Raw genomic sequence first — 17,408 nt, forward strand, 5'->3', positions numbered from 1 at the left:
AGAAAGAAGGGAGGGAAAGAGGGGGGGAAGAAAAGAGGAGGGAGGAAGTCCCTTAGTTCTATTAGAAATGGGTTTCTCAATCAGAACACTGTTGATATTTTAGGTCAGATAATTCTTTGTTGAGGAATGGGTGCAGACACCCTGTGAACTGAAAGATATTTAGCAACATTTTTGGCCTCTGTCCAATACATGTCAGTAGCACTTCCTTCTCCCAGTCATGAGAAACAAAAATATTTCCAGATAATGTCAGACGTCAGCTGGAGGACAAACTCATGTCCAGTGAAGAAGCACTATGTCAGAATCCTTGGGTAGAAGCCCATTGCTTATGTTTTTGAAGCAGAAGCTAGTGACAAAAATCGGTTCTGGTACATTTAGCCCATACCCACTCAAATATAAACCAAAGCTTCCTTCTCAGTGGACTCAGTGGTCACAATCCAACCACCTCATGGGCCAGTACTGATGGCAGGTAGGTGGTGGAGGAATTGGAGATGTAGTGATGACTTAGCAAGATTTGAAGCAGAATGGCCTACTAGTACTATCATAACCTCTTTTCTTCTGCAGAATGGGAAAATAAATGGAATAAAGGTTTGGCTTTTAGAGTAGCCATTTTTCATTTAGGAAGGATGACTTTGGTTTTTATATCACATTTTCACAAATAACAGGCATGTGATTCTATTAGATTCTTGCTTCTCCTTTTGCTGGTGTGATATATTTTTTAATATTGAATTTTATTTTTGATTAACATGTATTCATTGTATATATTAATGCATCTCAGCGTAATATTTCAATATATGCACATAGGGTACATGATCAAATGGTGATATGCTTTTTAAGGTGGCAGCAGCAGGGCATTCTGGCCTGCATGGGAAGCAGGGCCTTTCTCACTGAGGGTGATGTGTCTTCACCTAGAAAGATCTCTTATTGTGATCTGTGAACTCCAGAAAGGTCAGTTTTAGCTAAACGAATATGTATCATAAGCTGTGAGAACACTGAAGGCGCATACTATGTTGTAGCTACTCTGCTTTATGTTTTAGGGAGCTCAGGTTGCTAGAACAAAATACTACAGCCTGAGTGACTTACACAACAGGAGTTTATTTCTCTCCGTTTGGAGCCTGGAAAATTCATGACCAAGGTACTTGCAGAGTGCGAGTTCCTAGTGAGGATGCTTTCTGGTTGGAGCAGGATACCTCTGAGCCACCTCACATGGTGGACAGAACATGAGGCAAGTTCTCTCTTGTGTCTCTTCTTATTAGGCCACCAAGCCCATGATGGGGGTGCCCAGTCACATGACTTCATCTAAACCCACTTCCTCCCAAAGGGCTCACATCCATATACCCTCACACGGAGGAGCAGGGCTTCAATATATGAGTTTGGGGGACACAATATTCAGTCCCCAGCATGGTGGGTACTCGCCAATAAAATAAATAAAAAAGGACAGAAAAAAGAAATAAATAATAGTAAATGTAAAAAAATACTGTTAAGCAAAATTAATTTACTCAAAGTTCTAAAACTCTAGAGTTTACTAAGATGTTTGACATCCCTTTTGCTGGCATTAGGCGAAACAAATAAATTGTGAAATAGTAAAACATGATACAGCATTTCTTTAAAATTTGACACAGTGCACACAGGAAATCTGCAGAAAGAATAAATATTCTTATCTTACTCCCAAGTAGAAAATCAAGTGCTCAAAACTGAAATTGAACAAAAAACTGACATTGAACAAAACCTCAGTAGCACAGGAACTAGCAGAAAGAATCAACAACTGGAATTTCATCTTATTAAAAAGCTTCTGCACTGCAAGAGAAACCACCAACAGAGCTAACAGACAACCTACAATGTGGGAAAAAATTTTTAGCAGCTGTACCTCAGGCTACTATCTAGAATCTATAGAGAACTGAAAAAAATCAGACCCACCAAATTCAAAGACCCAGTTCAAAAATGGGCTTCTGAAATGAACAGACATTTCTCAGACAAAGGAGTGAAAGTAGCAAATAAACCTATGAAAAAATGTTCAACATCACTGGTCGTTCAAGAGATGCAGATGAAAACAACACTGAGATTCCACCTCACCCCAGAAAGAATGGCTGCTATCAAGAAATCAACCAATAACAAAAGCTGGCAGGGGTGTGGAGAGAAAGGAACCCTTCTCCATTGCTGGTGGGAGTGCAGACTGGTGCAACCACTGTGGAAATCAGTGTGGAGATACCTCAGACAACTAGGACTGGAGGTCCCATTTGACCCAGCTATTCCCCTGCTGGGTATTTTCCCAAAAGAATTAAAAGAATCATACCACAGAGATATATGTGTACCCATGTTTATAGCGGCACAGTTTGTAATAGCTAAAGATTGGAAACAGCCCAAGTGCCTATCAACTGGAGACTGGATAAAGAAAATATGGGGTTTTTTTTAAATAAAATGGAGTACTACTCAGCCATAAAGAATGAGAAACTAGAGTCATTTATAGCTAAATGGATACATATTGAGGCCATACTCTTTAAGTGAAATAAATAAGACACACATGTGTAAATACCGAATAGTTTCTCTAGTGTGAGAAACTGAGAGTGTAAATAAGGATTAAAAGGATTAATAACTAACAATTGATACTTTGAAATAGGAAAAGGTCCAAAGGGGTAGAGGTGGTGGGAGGAGATGGGGAAAGGGAAGAATGGAAAGGAAAAATTCTGAGAAAAGAAAAAAAATGGAAACAAAGTATGTAAATAGGGAAGGGTGGAGGGGTGAAGGGAGCACAGGGAGTGGGGAAAAAATAAGAACCAAGATGCATCATGTACAGGTACAAGCACCCAATGATAAATGTAAACATACTGTATACATAAAATGTACCAATAAAAGAATTTAAGCCAAAAAAAACCCCTTGAAATTGAAAACAAGAAAATTAGATATTTTCTCAGGAATTAAATGATTCAGTGAAATTACTGAAGTATCCTTGCACCTGATAGGGCATATCTTATGCTGATGGGTAGCTGGCTCAAGTGGTCCCTGAGTTCTTTTCAATTTCCAATTTCTTTGATTTGTAACACAATTAAGTGATTTATAATGAGATGAATAATAGAATTACTTGAGGGAATATTACTTATATATAATTTCTATTTGACTCAGAGTTAAACTTAATCATTTTTGAAGAGTCTTTCCTTCACCAAATTATTTTCTGCCACATTGTAGATACTCTTTTTTACTTATTTGCTATAATAAGACTTTATTTGGACAATTATGATAGTTAAAGCCAAGTGTAGCCATAGCCATGGAGGATGCTACATCTTCCCCTAGTATTAGCAAATAATGTCTCTCCTGCTATCTTGATTTAGCATTTCAAGAATGAGATTCACAATAATTTCACCTACAGAGCACAATCTGACCAATGCTAATCCCATGGGAAAGCTGGAGGGTCCTGGCTTTCTTCTCTCCAGGCTCTTGCATTAATAGGAAAATGTGGTGCCACAAGTTCCTTCTGTACCCAAAGACCTCTACTCTACGGAAGAGCAGGAAAAAGCCCAGCCCGATGCCCGTGTGTGATGCACCCAGGGAGTGCCGATGCTCAGTGTAGCTGGGACATCTGTATGAATAGAAGGGAATATTAAATTCTGTGAGCTAAAAATCACTTATTTTGAGTCACAATATTTTTTGGGGGGGGTACTGAGGATCAAACTCGGGACCTTGAGCTTGCAAAGCAGGCAGTGGCACCACTGAGCTAAATCCCCGGCCCTGAGTTACAATATTTAATCTTCACCAAAAATTGTTTTCTTTTTGAGGACAAAAGAAGCCCTTAGAGGCAGAACTTTGATGAAAGGAAAAAGGGGTTTCTAGTTTTGGAAGCTCATTTTCTCAAGAAAAATACCTAGTAGAAACACAACAAAAAAATGAGAACTATAGAGCCCTGAATCATAGTATTTTGTAAAGTTAATAGTGGTTAGGAAAAAATGTAATAATCTACCGAAAACTCCTTAACTTTATATCTTCTTGACCTTGAAACTTGAAAATGCATTCAGTTCTGTGGGGGACCCCCCATTCATATGTTGACTCTCTAATCCTCAATATGATGCTATGTAGGGGTGAAGCCTTTGAGAGGTGATTAGGTTTAGATGAGGTCCTGTGGGTGACCTGCACCCTGAGGCATTATGGGGTTGGTACCCCAAAAAGAGACACAATAAAAAATCTCTTGTGCTTTCTCCAGCATCTAAAAATACCAGAAGTTTTCCCCTGTCCAGACTGGGAAGGGAGCCCTCACCATGAGCTGAGTCTACAGGCATTTTAATCATATACTTCCCGGGCTTTGGAAATGCATATTGTTTAAGTCATTCAGTCTCTGCTACCCTGTTATAGCAACCTGAACTGCCTATGACATACTTCATAGTAGCTATATTACTATTTAGCTACAATTGATCTTTCTGGATTTGTTAAATTATGAAGAGAGAACCTTTAGTTATGTCAACTTTACTACTTACTGGCCTTCCATTTGAGATTGCCTGTGGCAAATGAAGCCAATAAAGCCTCCACCATAGCTGGAGAAGTAAAGCAGCCTAGTTTTTTTGGTGATGCATTGAGAAAATACTGGAAACAGAAGTGTTTCTATTAGTAGATAAGTCTTCTGTTGTGTGTTTTTTGTTTTAATTGGAGATATGATTATTACTCATTAATATGATCCACAGAAGTAGCAGAGTGATATTGGACAGTTTCTTCTAAGCAATCATAGAAGGGCACACATACACTCCAAGAAATGAGGTTAACGTGTCCAAGAGATGCATCTCATTTAATCAGTGCATTGCTTGTACATATCATTTAGTTGATCAATTGTTTTCACGATGGGAAACTCACTTATGTTAATGGTGGACTTCTAGAACTCCTCCCACCAATATGGCATGACCAAGACTTTGTTTGTCTCTAAGAAATGCAAAGTGAACATGATCAGTCTGGTCCTTCAGAGGAACAGTGAGAGCAGAACTTAATCTGAGCATCTGAGCTGAGCAAAGTGTTCTGTGAGCCACTTCACACTGCGGGATAAAGAGTGTTAGCAAGGTACTCTGGTTTGTATGCACAGCCTGCACTGGATCCTGTACAGGATGCATTATTTGATGTGAGATCTGAAGGACTGAATAGCAATTACCATTTGCAGCCAAGGGCAAATGGCAACTGTCGGCCTTGGCCTTTTGATATTTTCTGCTTTCCTAAGACCAGAGTTCTCTACAATGACACAGCCTTTTTGCTCTGGTTCATTTGAAAACCACTGTCATTTTAAAGGTTAGATGGTGTGTGTGAGTGTGTGTGTGTGCATGTGTGTGTGTGTGTTTGTGTGTGTGTGTGTGAGAGAGAGAGACAGAGAGACAGAGACAGAGAGGAATCATTATCCAGAAATTTTTATGATAGTCCATAGCAAAGCTTTGGAAACATTTAACGGAAGGAGTTACAGATATAAATGTCCTGCTGAAAGAGAACAAATAGTTTTGGCTCTTTCAAGCCCATTTTACCAGAACTCAGTTCCTAAGAAAGAAACAGCAGCCCCCATTCAGGTCCATTATTTGGCCCTGAGCTTAATCTGTCCTTGCTCCATGCCTATCATTTTCCTGTCCTCCTCGTATCCCTCTCCTTTCTTCAAGACACAGAGCACCTATTTTATCTCACAGGTAGAGAAATTCCCTCTTCCTTGGTCCTATCTTAGTATCTTACAAACCTCAGTGTTCAGGCTTTGCCAGGATGTGTATGGAGCGTCTCTGTTCCGCCATTAGCATCAAAAGAGGAAGAAGAAGATTCTGGTAGCTGAGTGAAGGCAGAGCCAATGCTAGATTAGCCAATCCTAAATTCAGCTTCCCTGCAGCAAGCCTTGTCATTAATCAAAAAAGCAAGCATAAGTTGCCAAAATTCCCCCAAAGATAACACAAGCTTGTCAAATTTGAGAAAATTTATTTCTATTAACATGACTTTGGCTTTGTCCCTTGTGAAAGAATAACTCAAGATATTCCTGAGGTGAGGAACATTCACTTAGTCACACTTTCTTAAGCCATTTTCCATTCCTCTCTTTTTGTTGTCCAGAAAACTGAACTTTGCTTCACTACTTCTTGTTTCTTTTTTATTTCCTGCATAAGTGGAGAGGATATCCAAATTGTTCATACCTGCACTTTAAAAAAAATAATTTTATGCAATCAAAATGAGATCAGAAGTTATAAGGGAGGCGTGATGAAATAAGCTAGAAGTTGTGTTTAGAGTAGCAGTGTAGAATCAGATGTGAGCTGGGCAGTTTCGGGACCACATGGAAATAGGAGACTACCTCTTGAGTTCTTGAAATAAATCCCCAGCTTTGCCTGCCAGCCACAGGCTGATTGTAGAGAAGCAAAACAAACAGACCTAGGCACATCCAGTTCTGCTCATTTCCACACATAGCTGAAGGACATTCCTGTATGTATATTCAGAGATTTTTGCTTTCCTCTGAAGATGTTTTTATTTTGAAAAGATAATCAAGTACAGTATTTAGCATATGAATTTATTACAAAGTCTCACAATTGATAAAGTATAGTCACTTTCCCTCCCTGTGAAAACAGACAGCATGTTGTAGAAGACCATGGGCAAGAGCTCTAAGCTCCAGATTGTGGTGACCTTGGAACTTGCATTCATCATTTCGGGCAAGTCACTTCACACCAGGAGTCTCAGCTTCATCATCTACAAAATGAAGGAGTTAAACTTGAGTCCCTATGAAGCAACTGCCTCACAATGTGGAGGTGCTAAGTTGTTCCTGGATATCATCATGACTATTAGCAATGGATCAGGAAGGAAAATGTGTTGCCTCCAGACTGGAATGAATAGCTGGTCTCACAGATGGCCTTTGCAGGTTGCGGAGGGGCCATGGCTTCCCTTTTCTTGCCATGGACACTGCCAAAATATAAAAGACCATACGACAGCTGTGGCCACAACACACCCTGAAGGAAGTACAGAGCGGGCATGTGAGATGTTGATTCTCTTCCCATGCTGTTTTTTAGACTTATATTCTGAATTAACTTCTTAAGCATTTTTGCCACATTCAGTCTGCATTTAATGATTCATTCCATCTCTAATTCAAAGTTACTGTTTATGTACCTACTAAGTGCTGGACACTCTGCTGAGTGGTAGAGACCTAATGGTGAAAAAACAGTTGAAATCATTGGTCTCACAGGAGTGGTAGTCAAGGGAGATGCGGATAAGTGAGACAGTCATGGCGAGTGACCCGTAGGATACCTAATCCAGAGAACACATACAGTGAAACTAGATGCAAGAGGATGAGAGAGCCTGACCTAGAGGTGATCAGTATGTTTGAGGCAGATGGCACGTGATGGCTGCAGGTGGACTTCTTGCAAAGTTATTAAAGGTTAAGTTCACTAATGTACCAGTAAGCTGGATCTTTGTGAAAGGGAAAAAAAGTTTAACAATCAGTGTTTTCAATCCAGTTTCTGACATCTCTAGACCACTGCAAAGGAGTCCCTTTGGACTCCTTACCAAAGGAAACCTCCCCAAAGTGTCTTAATAGGGTTCCCCTGGAAGCAAGCTGTAAGATAGAAATTTGAATTAAAGTGGTCTTTTGGAAAGTGAAAGAAATGCCCATTGGGAGTAGGGAAATGAATTGTGAAAGGGAAAACAGCCAGCAAAATGTGTATTTTCAAGTCAGCCACTATTAGAGGTATCTAGAGGTATCCTGTTTGAAAACACTGGGAATCAGTATGGTAGCAACTGGAGAGAGAGGGAGCAGAGGTATTTACACATCAACTTCTGTCAGTTACTGACTAAGGTCTGTGCCCGAGTGTGCTATTTCCTTGTTCTACTTGGCTTTCCCTGATGGGCAAAATACCCTCCCATTGCTTTGCAGAAAGCTGTAAAGCAGAGATGCAGACACTGGCATTTGGAAGTCAGACACAAAGCACAGAAGTGGAAAGGCCTGTGGGAGAGAGACAGCACCAACAACATCTGGCACAAAATTTTCTGTACCCAATTCTGTATTTGTAATTCCCTTTTTTTTTTTCTTAAATGGGCTGTCAAATCTTTATTAATTTTGGGCCTCACAAACCTAGAAACATCCATAGTGGATGATAGCCCTCACCTGGTCAAAATGCAACCTTTATAGGAAATTCAAAGAAATTAATAAGCTTATGTCAGAGTCGGGGTGGGGAAGAATAGCTAAAGTGAAGGTTGCTGGATAAACTGGGCTTTTCTAGATTTGGTAGAGATTTGTTGACCTCTACAGAACTCATCTGGGCTCTTGCTGGTTTCTCATTTCTAGAACAGGGTGCCAGAACAAACCCTTTCTGGGATGGGCTCTTGCTGTGGTGTTGAGCAAGAGTCCACTGACAGATAAACCAAGCCTTTGCTCCCGGTGGCGCACATCATTTCTTCTTATATTCCACTGGCAAAGTTAAATTTACTTATTCAAGTCCAAAGTTAGTTGGCCATGAAACTATATAGTTCACCCACAGGAAAGTATATAATTACTAAGACTGTCAGTAATATAGTTCATCACTGGATCTTCACTCGGATGTTAATAGTGAAAATAGTGAGATCTTTTATAAATATACTTTTTCCTTTTGCTTTTTTCTACTGTCACAATTTTATGCTAATATAACAATTTTACCAAAAAGTATAAACCTATTCATTTAAATAATAATCATTATATCAAATATTGGAGAATATTTACTTGAAGGTACTTTTAACATTTTTTCTTTTTAAATCTATTAAATGAGTTAATGTACAAATAAAAGGCCCAGGTCACAAGTTCCTACCTATTAGCATTTATAAGAGATGTAAATCACTGGTTTTTATCATGGTCTTAGTTCTGTTTTCTTACTACTACTCTCACTTTAAATTTTCTTTAATTTGCATATATCCTTGTAAACCACCTGCTTTGTAATGCTAGATGGGAAACAAAGAAATAGGCTATTTACAAAGCAAAAAAGGAAAGTGCCAGTGAAGGGAATTATACCAATAATGATCAGCCCTGACTTACATACAAATCACCTGGAGAGAGATTTTTTTTTTTAATCCCTCCAATGAAGTCCCTGGGGTTCTGTTTAATTGTTCTAAATTAGGATAAAAAGTTTTCCGAAGTTTGAGAAAAATTTGAATAAATGAATGATTAAGCCAGGTTAAAAAAAAATAATAGAAGGTCCAATGCTATCCATATGATGATTTAATAGCAGTAGGGGTGTTTTTTGGGAACGTTGAACAGCCAGGCCTTCTAAATATTAAAGAGAATCAGGGCAACAGCTGCAGCGGTGAACTATTAGCTCCCAGAATTAAGAAGGGGCTGCTATTAAGTTCTGACTAAACTTCACTGGGTGAAGAACATAAGTCATATTCTCTCTCATTTTTCCTACTTACAGCCCAAATCAGACTATAGAAGACAGTTGCTTTCTGGAGGGTCACTGGGGTACATTTCCTGGACTGCTTTTCAGGGATTGTGACTAACAGGACCCCTCATCCTGTATGAGAAGTTGTTGAATTCATAGGAAATTACTTAGATAACTAGGAGAGAAGAAATGGAGACGCTATAGGAATTTGGTTGATTTGTTTACATCTCTCTGGACTTAAATAATTTTAGTTCACACAGAGTTCAGCTATTTATGTGTGAAATATCAAAGCCTTTTCATCTCTCTGTGCTCTATCTTATGGTTTTTGCAACTCCACTTTCAGATTTGATAAGGCTGAAATTGAGATAATTAAGTTTCTCTCTCTCTGTCTCTCTCAAGATTACATATAAAAATTGAGAAACCTGGGGTGCTTTTGTATGTTTGGTTTTGTTTTGTTTTAGCTTAATGGAAATTAATAATGAGTATTTTAGTGGCTCTCAGCTATCTGGTACTGGTAAGGTCTGAGTTAACTGCAATTTTCAGAGTAACCATGGTGACTTGCATATGGCTTGATTCTATTAATCTTGTTGAGATTAACAGTAAATCCCCAAGGATCTTTTGCAGTGATCCAGAAATAAATCATCTTTTCACATGTATATTATCGGGTGACAGCCACTCTCTTTCAGTATGTATCTCTACTTAACAAAGAAATTATATAGTCATTCTGTTTAGGTGATTGGAAACTCATTTCCCAAATAAGAACATTTATCTTTTTTTTTTTTTTTTTTTTTGGTACCGGGGATTGAACTCTGGTCCTTGCTCGTGTGAGGCAAGCGGCAGAACCACTAAGCTAAATCCCCAGCCTCCAAATAAGAACATTTATGAAGTATAGCAAATGGCCAAAAAAGTGAATACATATAAATACTACATGAAAGAAAGGTGTATTCAACAAACATCCCACAGTACTGACAGACATACCAGAGGAAGACTATCCTGTTAAAAATGTACTTATGTAGGGACAGGTGTACCTCAGTGGTGAGTATATGCTTATTCTGCACAAGGTCATGGATTCCATCCTTAGCACCTCAAAAATTACTTATGTAGAACCACAGCCTGAAGCTACAAACTGAAAACAAAATTTGAGGTTCATTAATGAAAAAATTCCAATCATTTACATCATTTAGATAATAGGAATTAGAAGAAATAAGTTGAGCTGGACTTGGAAAGAACAATCTGGCTGCCCAAGATGGGACTAAGAATGTATTCTATTTACAAAGAGATATCTACAAGTTAAAAAGTACACTATGGGCCTACCTAAAATCATGTTTTTCCTACAATAGCCCCAGAGTAAGAGCAAAATATGGCAGCCTCATTTCACAGGTGAAGATACTGACATTCAGTATTACAGCCTTCTCTGTAAGGGGTAGGAATTGGCTTAGCCCACGCATTCTTCTGACCTAAATGCATAGTATGATGTAGATAAAATATGCATAACTCTGAGTCTTTCTCAATTCATGAAGTTTCTACTTCCTCATCTCCAAGTTTTTCTGAAATAATCTACACTCCTATTTCAATGTGGATTTTCATAAGAGAAATACAAAAGAGCACAACAGCATCTTACAAAATCTAAGATGTAAACTTTTTCCTTTTTAAATATTTCCTGGCCCTGGAATGTGTCTTATAAATGGCTTGTTGTGATTAATATGCACCAGTACCAAACTTGGATGTCATTCTCTAACATCCACATTCACTAACATGCCATAGGCATTTATATTATCGTCACCTTGATTGAATTATGCAGTTGTTGGTGTGTGAGTAGAAAATTATTTTATATGTAGAAAGGGGTATAAATTTGATGTTGGCAATATGAATTCTGATACCATTATTACTTTTGGAGTAATGACTATAATTTCATATTTTCTTTTTTTTTTAACTTCATATTTTCTTACAAAACAACAACTTAGTGCTCTGTATGACCTAAGAAATGAAAATATCCAAAGGCAGATAAAATGTTACCGTTCATTACTGATATAGGCATGACATGCAACTAAAGGCAAAAAAAATGTTGAATTCCTCACAACACATGAAAGAAAGTTTAAAGCAACCAGAAGTAACAAACAAACATGCTGAGCAGGAGTATTATTACAGTATAATAACAGTGTCATTTTCTACATCTTTTTGTTCTTGATTGTTGTGAAATCATTTTTATCTTATTTTATAGCATTTTAGGTTACGTTGTTCTGGTCCTGTCTTGCTGTGTCTAAAGCTACCTTTCCTGCTCAGCTGATGGAGAATATCAGGAAGTCCAGAGTAGTCAAAACCAAAATCAAACAAATAAGCCTTTACAACCATAATTTCAATTGTAAAATCAAGCTGTCTGATGGCAAATCAGTCTTTAGTTCAACTCAACACAAACATCCTAGACCAGAGTTTTGATTTATCAAAAAGAAAACAAGTCTCCATTGGCTCTCTAAGCTTTCACAAAAATGATTCTTTATAATTCCATGGTAATTGTAGAAAATATTCATTTTTTTGTTATTTTCTTAGCAATTAAGAACATGTACAGAAACTACATCAAAATATGTATAAGAACAAATAAGAAGGATACTTTTGGTAACCACATGGCCAAAGAAATACCATGTTCTCTTGTTTTCGTATGTTTTCTAAATAGTTAAGGAACAGAGAATATAGGGTATATATATATAAATGGATAATCTGTGGTAGCAGCCTACGGCCCCATAGGTTATGTTATCAGCAGAACCTTGGACATGTTTAATGCTAGAAGCAAGCATTCTGTTAACTTGGTTAAAGGACGAAAATCAGCCTGGTGAGTAGTGAGCTGTATACCTTTCTGACCTTCTCAAGAGCACAGCCTCAGAGGACTTTATCCACTCTGGGTGTAGTAGGATGGCTCCACCCAGGTCAGAGTTTACTGAATTTCCTCCAGCGAGCTTTTGTCCCAAGGAAACTCAGGAATCCCTGTCATTTACACCCTGGTCCTAGCTCCTTCTCTGCACAAGCTTGACACTCTCCTATGAGCCCTGTGTCACTGATCTTACCCTGGTTATCTGATTTCCAGCTGTGCTACCAGGATTAGAACTTTCTAACATAAGGACCAGAGGCCTTTCTAAGCATTGGCTGGCTTTTCATTTACAAGACTTACTGGAGTAGAAGGATCATATTTTTTTTAATTATGTAAGGAAATTAATCAATTTCAGATCCTCCAAAAGAAACAGGACTTTCTTTGTAAAGCTATATTAGCACTTGAGATTTAAAGTATTTCCGCATGTTTGATATTTTTTGTACCTTAATCCACTATGAACTGATCATTTGTCATATGTTCTACATATAAGCTGTAGTGAGGAAAAATTACAGAGTTAGAATTTCTGTCTTTATTTCTCCAGACCATGGAGATTGCTGAGCCTCAGTGTTCCTAAAGGCAAATGTATTAGCTTAGGTATCAGGAACATCATATGCCCCAGATTTTTCTGATAAAACATGCTATGCCTCTGTCATGTCCAGGTGAAATCAAGATTATGTTAATCTCTTTGGAAACCTGTGCTTGATTTAAGGGAACTGTGAAATGAGATCCTATCTGCCTCTTAGCTCTTGCCTTTCTTCTCAGGAGGGAGAAACAGTGATCGCATCTCATTGAAAGCTCTCCAGCTGCAGTTTAAAACTCTTTTCTTTTTATTCTCTCCTCAAGTTGAGAACAGCTCATTTCTATTTTCTATTTAATAATCCTGAATGATTTGACAATTGTTCAGAAGAGCATTCCCAGGTTTCTCTTTTTGACAATTTACAAATCTACTCCTTCAAACTTTAATCATTTGTTTAGCTTTTCAACATTTCAGTATCTCTCTCCTGACTGTGTGGTGGGCAATACATCTCTCCACATGCTTGAAACTATTGTCCTCAAATAGTAGACAGAGAAGATTAAAGAAACTGCTTTCCTCTCTGGATGACTATAAAGCACTTGAGCTTAAGTTCTCACACTTTCAAGGAGTAGTATAGAAACTCATTTAAGAGCACAGATTAGAGGACTATATTGCCTGGGTGTGAGTCCCAGGTCTGCCACTTAACTAGCTGTGTGATCTTGAGCAAACTATTGAAACCCTCTGTACCTCACTTTCCTCAATTGTGAAATGTTTTCACTGTCTCTCCCTTGAGTTATTCTGAAGATTAAATTGGCATATGTAAAGTATTTTAAATAATATTTGCAAGTGATAACTATAATTATTAAGTTGCAAAATCAAAAGCTGTTTGTCAAGATCCATGCTGGAGGTCTATTCTGAATTCCAGATGTCCTGTTTATAGTAATTTAAAATGCTAGCCCTTTGTGTTTTTATTTTGACATTTACTTGCCTTTTTCTCCTAAAAATGTAAGGCCTGGATATGTTAGTTTATACAATTCCTTTTTAAAGATTATCAGTACCCTTAGAGTTTGTAAGCGCCTTTTTACCTCCATAAATTGTTCTTGGGATTAGGAAAAATAAGTTTTTGTGTGATGGGCTATAAACAGTGACCAACCATCTCAGTTTGCCTGGAACTAAGAGGTTTCTTCAGACCTAGGACTTTTACTGTTAGTTTGGGGAACATCTTTTGGAAAATGGTGTTTAGTTTAAAGGTACTAAAGTACATAAGGTAAGGGTAGAACAGGGAAAGGAAGAAGTGTGTAGCATTAATCTCATCAAATAATTCTTGGCACAACACCACCATTGACTTGGTTTTTTTAGCAGTGCTTGAGGATTAAAACTCCGGCCTTCCACATGCTAAGCACATGCTCTGCCACTGAGCTACACCCAAGCCTGTAGCTTTGATTTTTGACTCTTGCATTCCCTGGTGAGAATCTGAAGATTGTAATTGTGCTGAACTAATTAATTTTAAATGTCAGGCATTTGGACTTCATTTTTTGCTGTTATCGTCATCTGTGGGATTTTTTTCCTCCTCCTTCATTTTATGTATTCTGCCTTCCTGTGATCATTTTGTGCTTGTTATTTTTCTTTTAGGTCAACACAAATCAAAACATACTCTTGGGATAATGCCCAGGTTATCCTGGTTGGGAACAAATGTGACATGGAAGATGAGCGGGTCATCTCAACCGAGAGAGGCCAACATTTAGGAGAACAGCTTGGTAAGAAATAAATTAACGAAAGAACTTGGTAATTATTTGTAACATAGGGTGGGGTTAATGACAGTTTGTCAACAGTGAAAAGCAGTTGGTAGGTTTCTTCCTATTTACTGTGGCATTGATTTAATTTGAGCACAATTACAGGAACAAAAATGATTCCCACAATGTTGGGGTTAGCACAAAGTATTCAAATTCTTACTCCATAAGAAATATGGCTTATGATATTTAGATTTTTTGCTTCATGCACATCATTTTGCATTGAGTGAGCATTTTATTTTATTGTGTAATTATTTTTGCTTTTAAGTTTCTGGTAAAGGATGATAATGCCACTGAATAGGTCACATCCTTGATTTTGGTTCTAGGGACATCATTGATAAGCCATGTACTGTTATCAACCTTTTCGAGATTCAATCTCCATATCTCTCAAGAATGATTATTATTCCCAGCACTCTGGAAGGGTAAGACAAGAGGATTATAAATTAGACCCCAGCCTAAGCAAGTTAGCAACTTAGGAAGATTCTGTTTCAAAAAAAAAAAAAAAATACACTCACATGCACACACACATACATACACATGAAGAGCTGAGAATATAGGTTAGTGTGTGAAGGCCTTAGGTTCAGTCCTCATTACCAAAAAAGAACGAAAAAATAAGTAGCATAACTTATGCCTACTTAACCAAGCCCTTATAGATAACATCAAACGAGATAATATGTGACAGCTTTAGAAATAGCAAAGCCATTTCAAACACAAACATTGCATCTAAACAGCAAAATACTAGAGTAAGGTAGAGTTTCAGTGTAAAGGAGGAACTGATGACTGATTAACTTGAGACATTATTACTAACCATCTATTATACACCCTTCATTGTGTCAGATATAAGCGGGGAGCAAAAAAAGTGTGATCCACAGTTACTGGGCTCAAGCTGCCATCAGTCAGATAGGGAGACTAGAGATACACACAAGAAAACAAAAGTAACAAGACAACAAAGACAAGTCAATGAGAAGTTGATGAACCAGAAGGCAGATGCTGAGAGGAAAGCAGCAGGGAGAGAGAGGCAGATCCCTGGTGAGAAAGACTGCCAGGAGGAGGGTTGGAGGAGACCTGGACAGAGGCAGGCAGGGCAATGCAGAGAAGATGCCTACAAAAGTAGTGGGTGGGAACTGTTGAGTGAGGAGAGGAGATAGAAACCATATGGGTTAAATGCAAGCTATGGCTAAAGGTCCCTAAAAAAGATCCAGATTTGAAAACGACCAAGAGGAGAGAAGGCATTGTGAGTGAAGGGTCCACAGGAGCAGGACATTGAGAGAAGCCAACATCGAAAGACAGTGAGTAAAGATGTTAAGACCTAACATGGTGTTGCGCAAGTACATTGTGGATTTCAGCTCTAAATGTTAAAGAACTAGAGGTCTTTATTTATGTGCCTGGTTATGTTTTCTCTAGAACAAGAGAATGTTGAAGGACTTTTAGCCAAGAAGAGCCAAACTGTCCAACCTTTTTGACCAGGACCTGCAGTAGGAAATATATTCAATTGAGCAACCCAGTGTTTTTTGTTGTGGTTTTTTTCTTATTTTTTCCCCCTTCCCCTGCCCTCCCTTCAACCCCTCCATCCCTCCCTATTTACAAAGACTTTGTTTCCACTTTTTCATTTTCTCATATTAATTCCATTCCCTTCTTTCCTTTTCCCTACCCCCCCCACTTCCCCTTCGCCTTTGCATCTTTTCTTCCTATTTCACATTATCTATTATACCTTTTAGACCTTATTTACACTTTCAGTTTCTCACACTAGAGAAACTCTTCTGGGATTTACACATTTATGTCCTATTTATTTCACCTAAGAGTATCACCTCAATGTGCATCCATTTAGCAATAAATGTCTCTGATTTCTCATTTTTGATGGGAGAGTAGTACTCCATTTTATTTTTAAAAGCCACATTTTCTTGATCCAGTCTCCAGTTGATGGGCATTTGGACTTTTTCCAAGTTTTGGCTATTACAAATTGTGCTGCTATGAACATGGGTGCACATATATCACTGTGGTGTGATTCTTTTAATTCTTGGGGAAGATACCCAGCAGCGGAATAGCTGGGTCAAATGGGACTTCCAGTCCTAGTTCTTTGAGGTATCTCCATACTGACTTCCACAGTGGTTCCACCAGTCTACACTCCCACCAGCAGTGAAGCAGGGTTCCTCTTTCACCAGAGCCCCGCCAACATTTGTTATTGATTCATTTCATGATAGCAGCCATTCTTTCTGGAGTGAGGTGGAATCTCAGTGTTGTTTTCATTTGCACCTCTTGAATGACCAATGATGTTGAACATTTTTTCATATGTTTATTTGCCATGTCTACTTCTTTGTGTGAGAAATGTCTATTCATTTCAGATGCCCATTTTTGGATTGGGTCTTTGAATTTGGGAGGTCTGATTTTTTCAAGTTCTTTACAGATTTGAGATAATAGACCTTTGTCTGAAGGACCGCTGGTGAAAATTTTTTCCCACATTGAGGGTTGTCTCTTCACACTGTTGGTGGTTTCTCTTGCTGTGCAGAAGCTTTTTAGTAAAAAGAGATCCCACTTGTTGATTGTTTGTGCCATTTCACAGGCAACTGAGGTTTTGTTCATAAAGTCTTTTCCTACCCCAATGTCTTCAAGAGTTCTACCTAAAGTTTGTTCCAGCCAGTTCAACATTTCTGTTTTTATATTTAGATCTTTAATCCATTTTGATTTTAGTTTAGTGCATGGTGAAATATATAGGTCTAGTTTTAGTCTTTGGCAAGTTGAAACCCAGTTTCTCCAGCACCATTTATTAAAGAGACTATCTTTCCTCCAGCGAGGGTGTTTGGCTTCTTTGTCAAAGATGAGGTGGCTGAGTGTCTCTGGAGTTGTTTCTGCATCTTCTAATCTGTTTCACTGGTCTTCAGGTCTCTTTCTTTGCCAGTATCCTGCTGTTTTTAATCACAGTAGCT

The 17,408-nt window shown here is 38.2% G+C and overlaps 1 protein-coding gene across 3 annotated transcripts in view; it reads left to right on the forward strand.

Annotated features, from left to right (window-relative positions):
* Positions 1 to 17,408, forward strand: part of Rab3c (RAB3C, member RAS oncogene family) — a 244,078-nt gene that overhangs the window by 195,959 nt on the left and 30,711 nt on the right. For 2 of the 3 annotated variants that reach the window (XM_013073532.3, XM_004848495.4), the window contains exon 4: positions 14,327 to 14,451. In XM_013073532.3, the coding sequence (XP_012928986.1) occupies positions 14,327 to 14,451 (125 nt within the window). Of the gene's footprint in view, positions 1 to 14,326; positions 14,452 to 15,888; positions 16,343 to 17,408 lie in introns of those variants that run through there. The other variant, XM_021261391.2, reaches the window with a different exon arrangement.

This window comes from Heterocephalus glaber, unplaced genomic scaffold, assembly GCF_053883595.1.
Source record: "Heterocephalus glaber isolate CG9 unplaced genomic scaffold, H.glaber_assembly_v1.0 deba00001538, whole genome shotgun sequence".
In the NCBI taxonomy this organism is placed as follows: Eukaryota; Metazoa; Chordata; class Mammalia; order Rodentia; family Bathyergidae; genus Heterocephalus; species Heterocephalus glaber.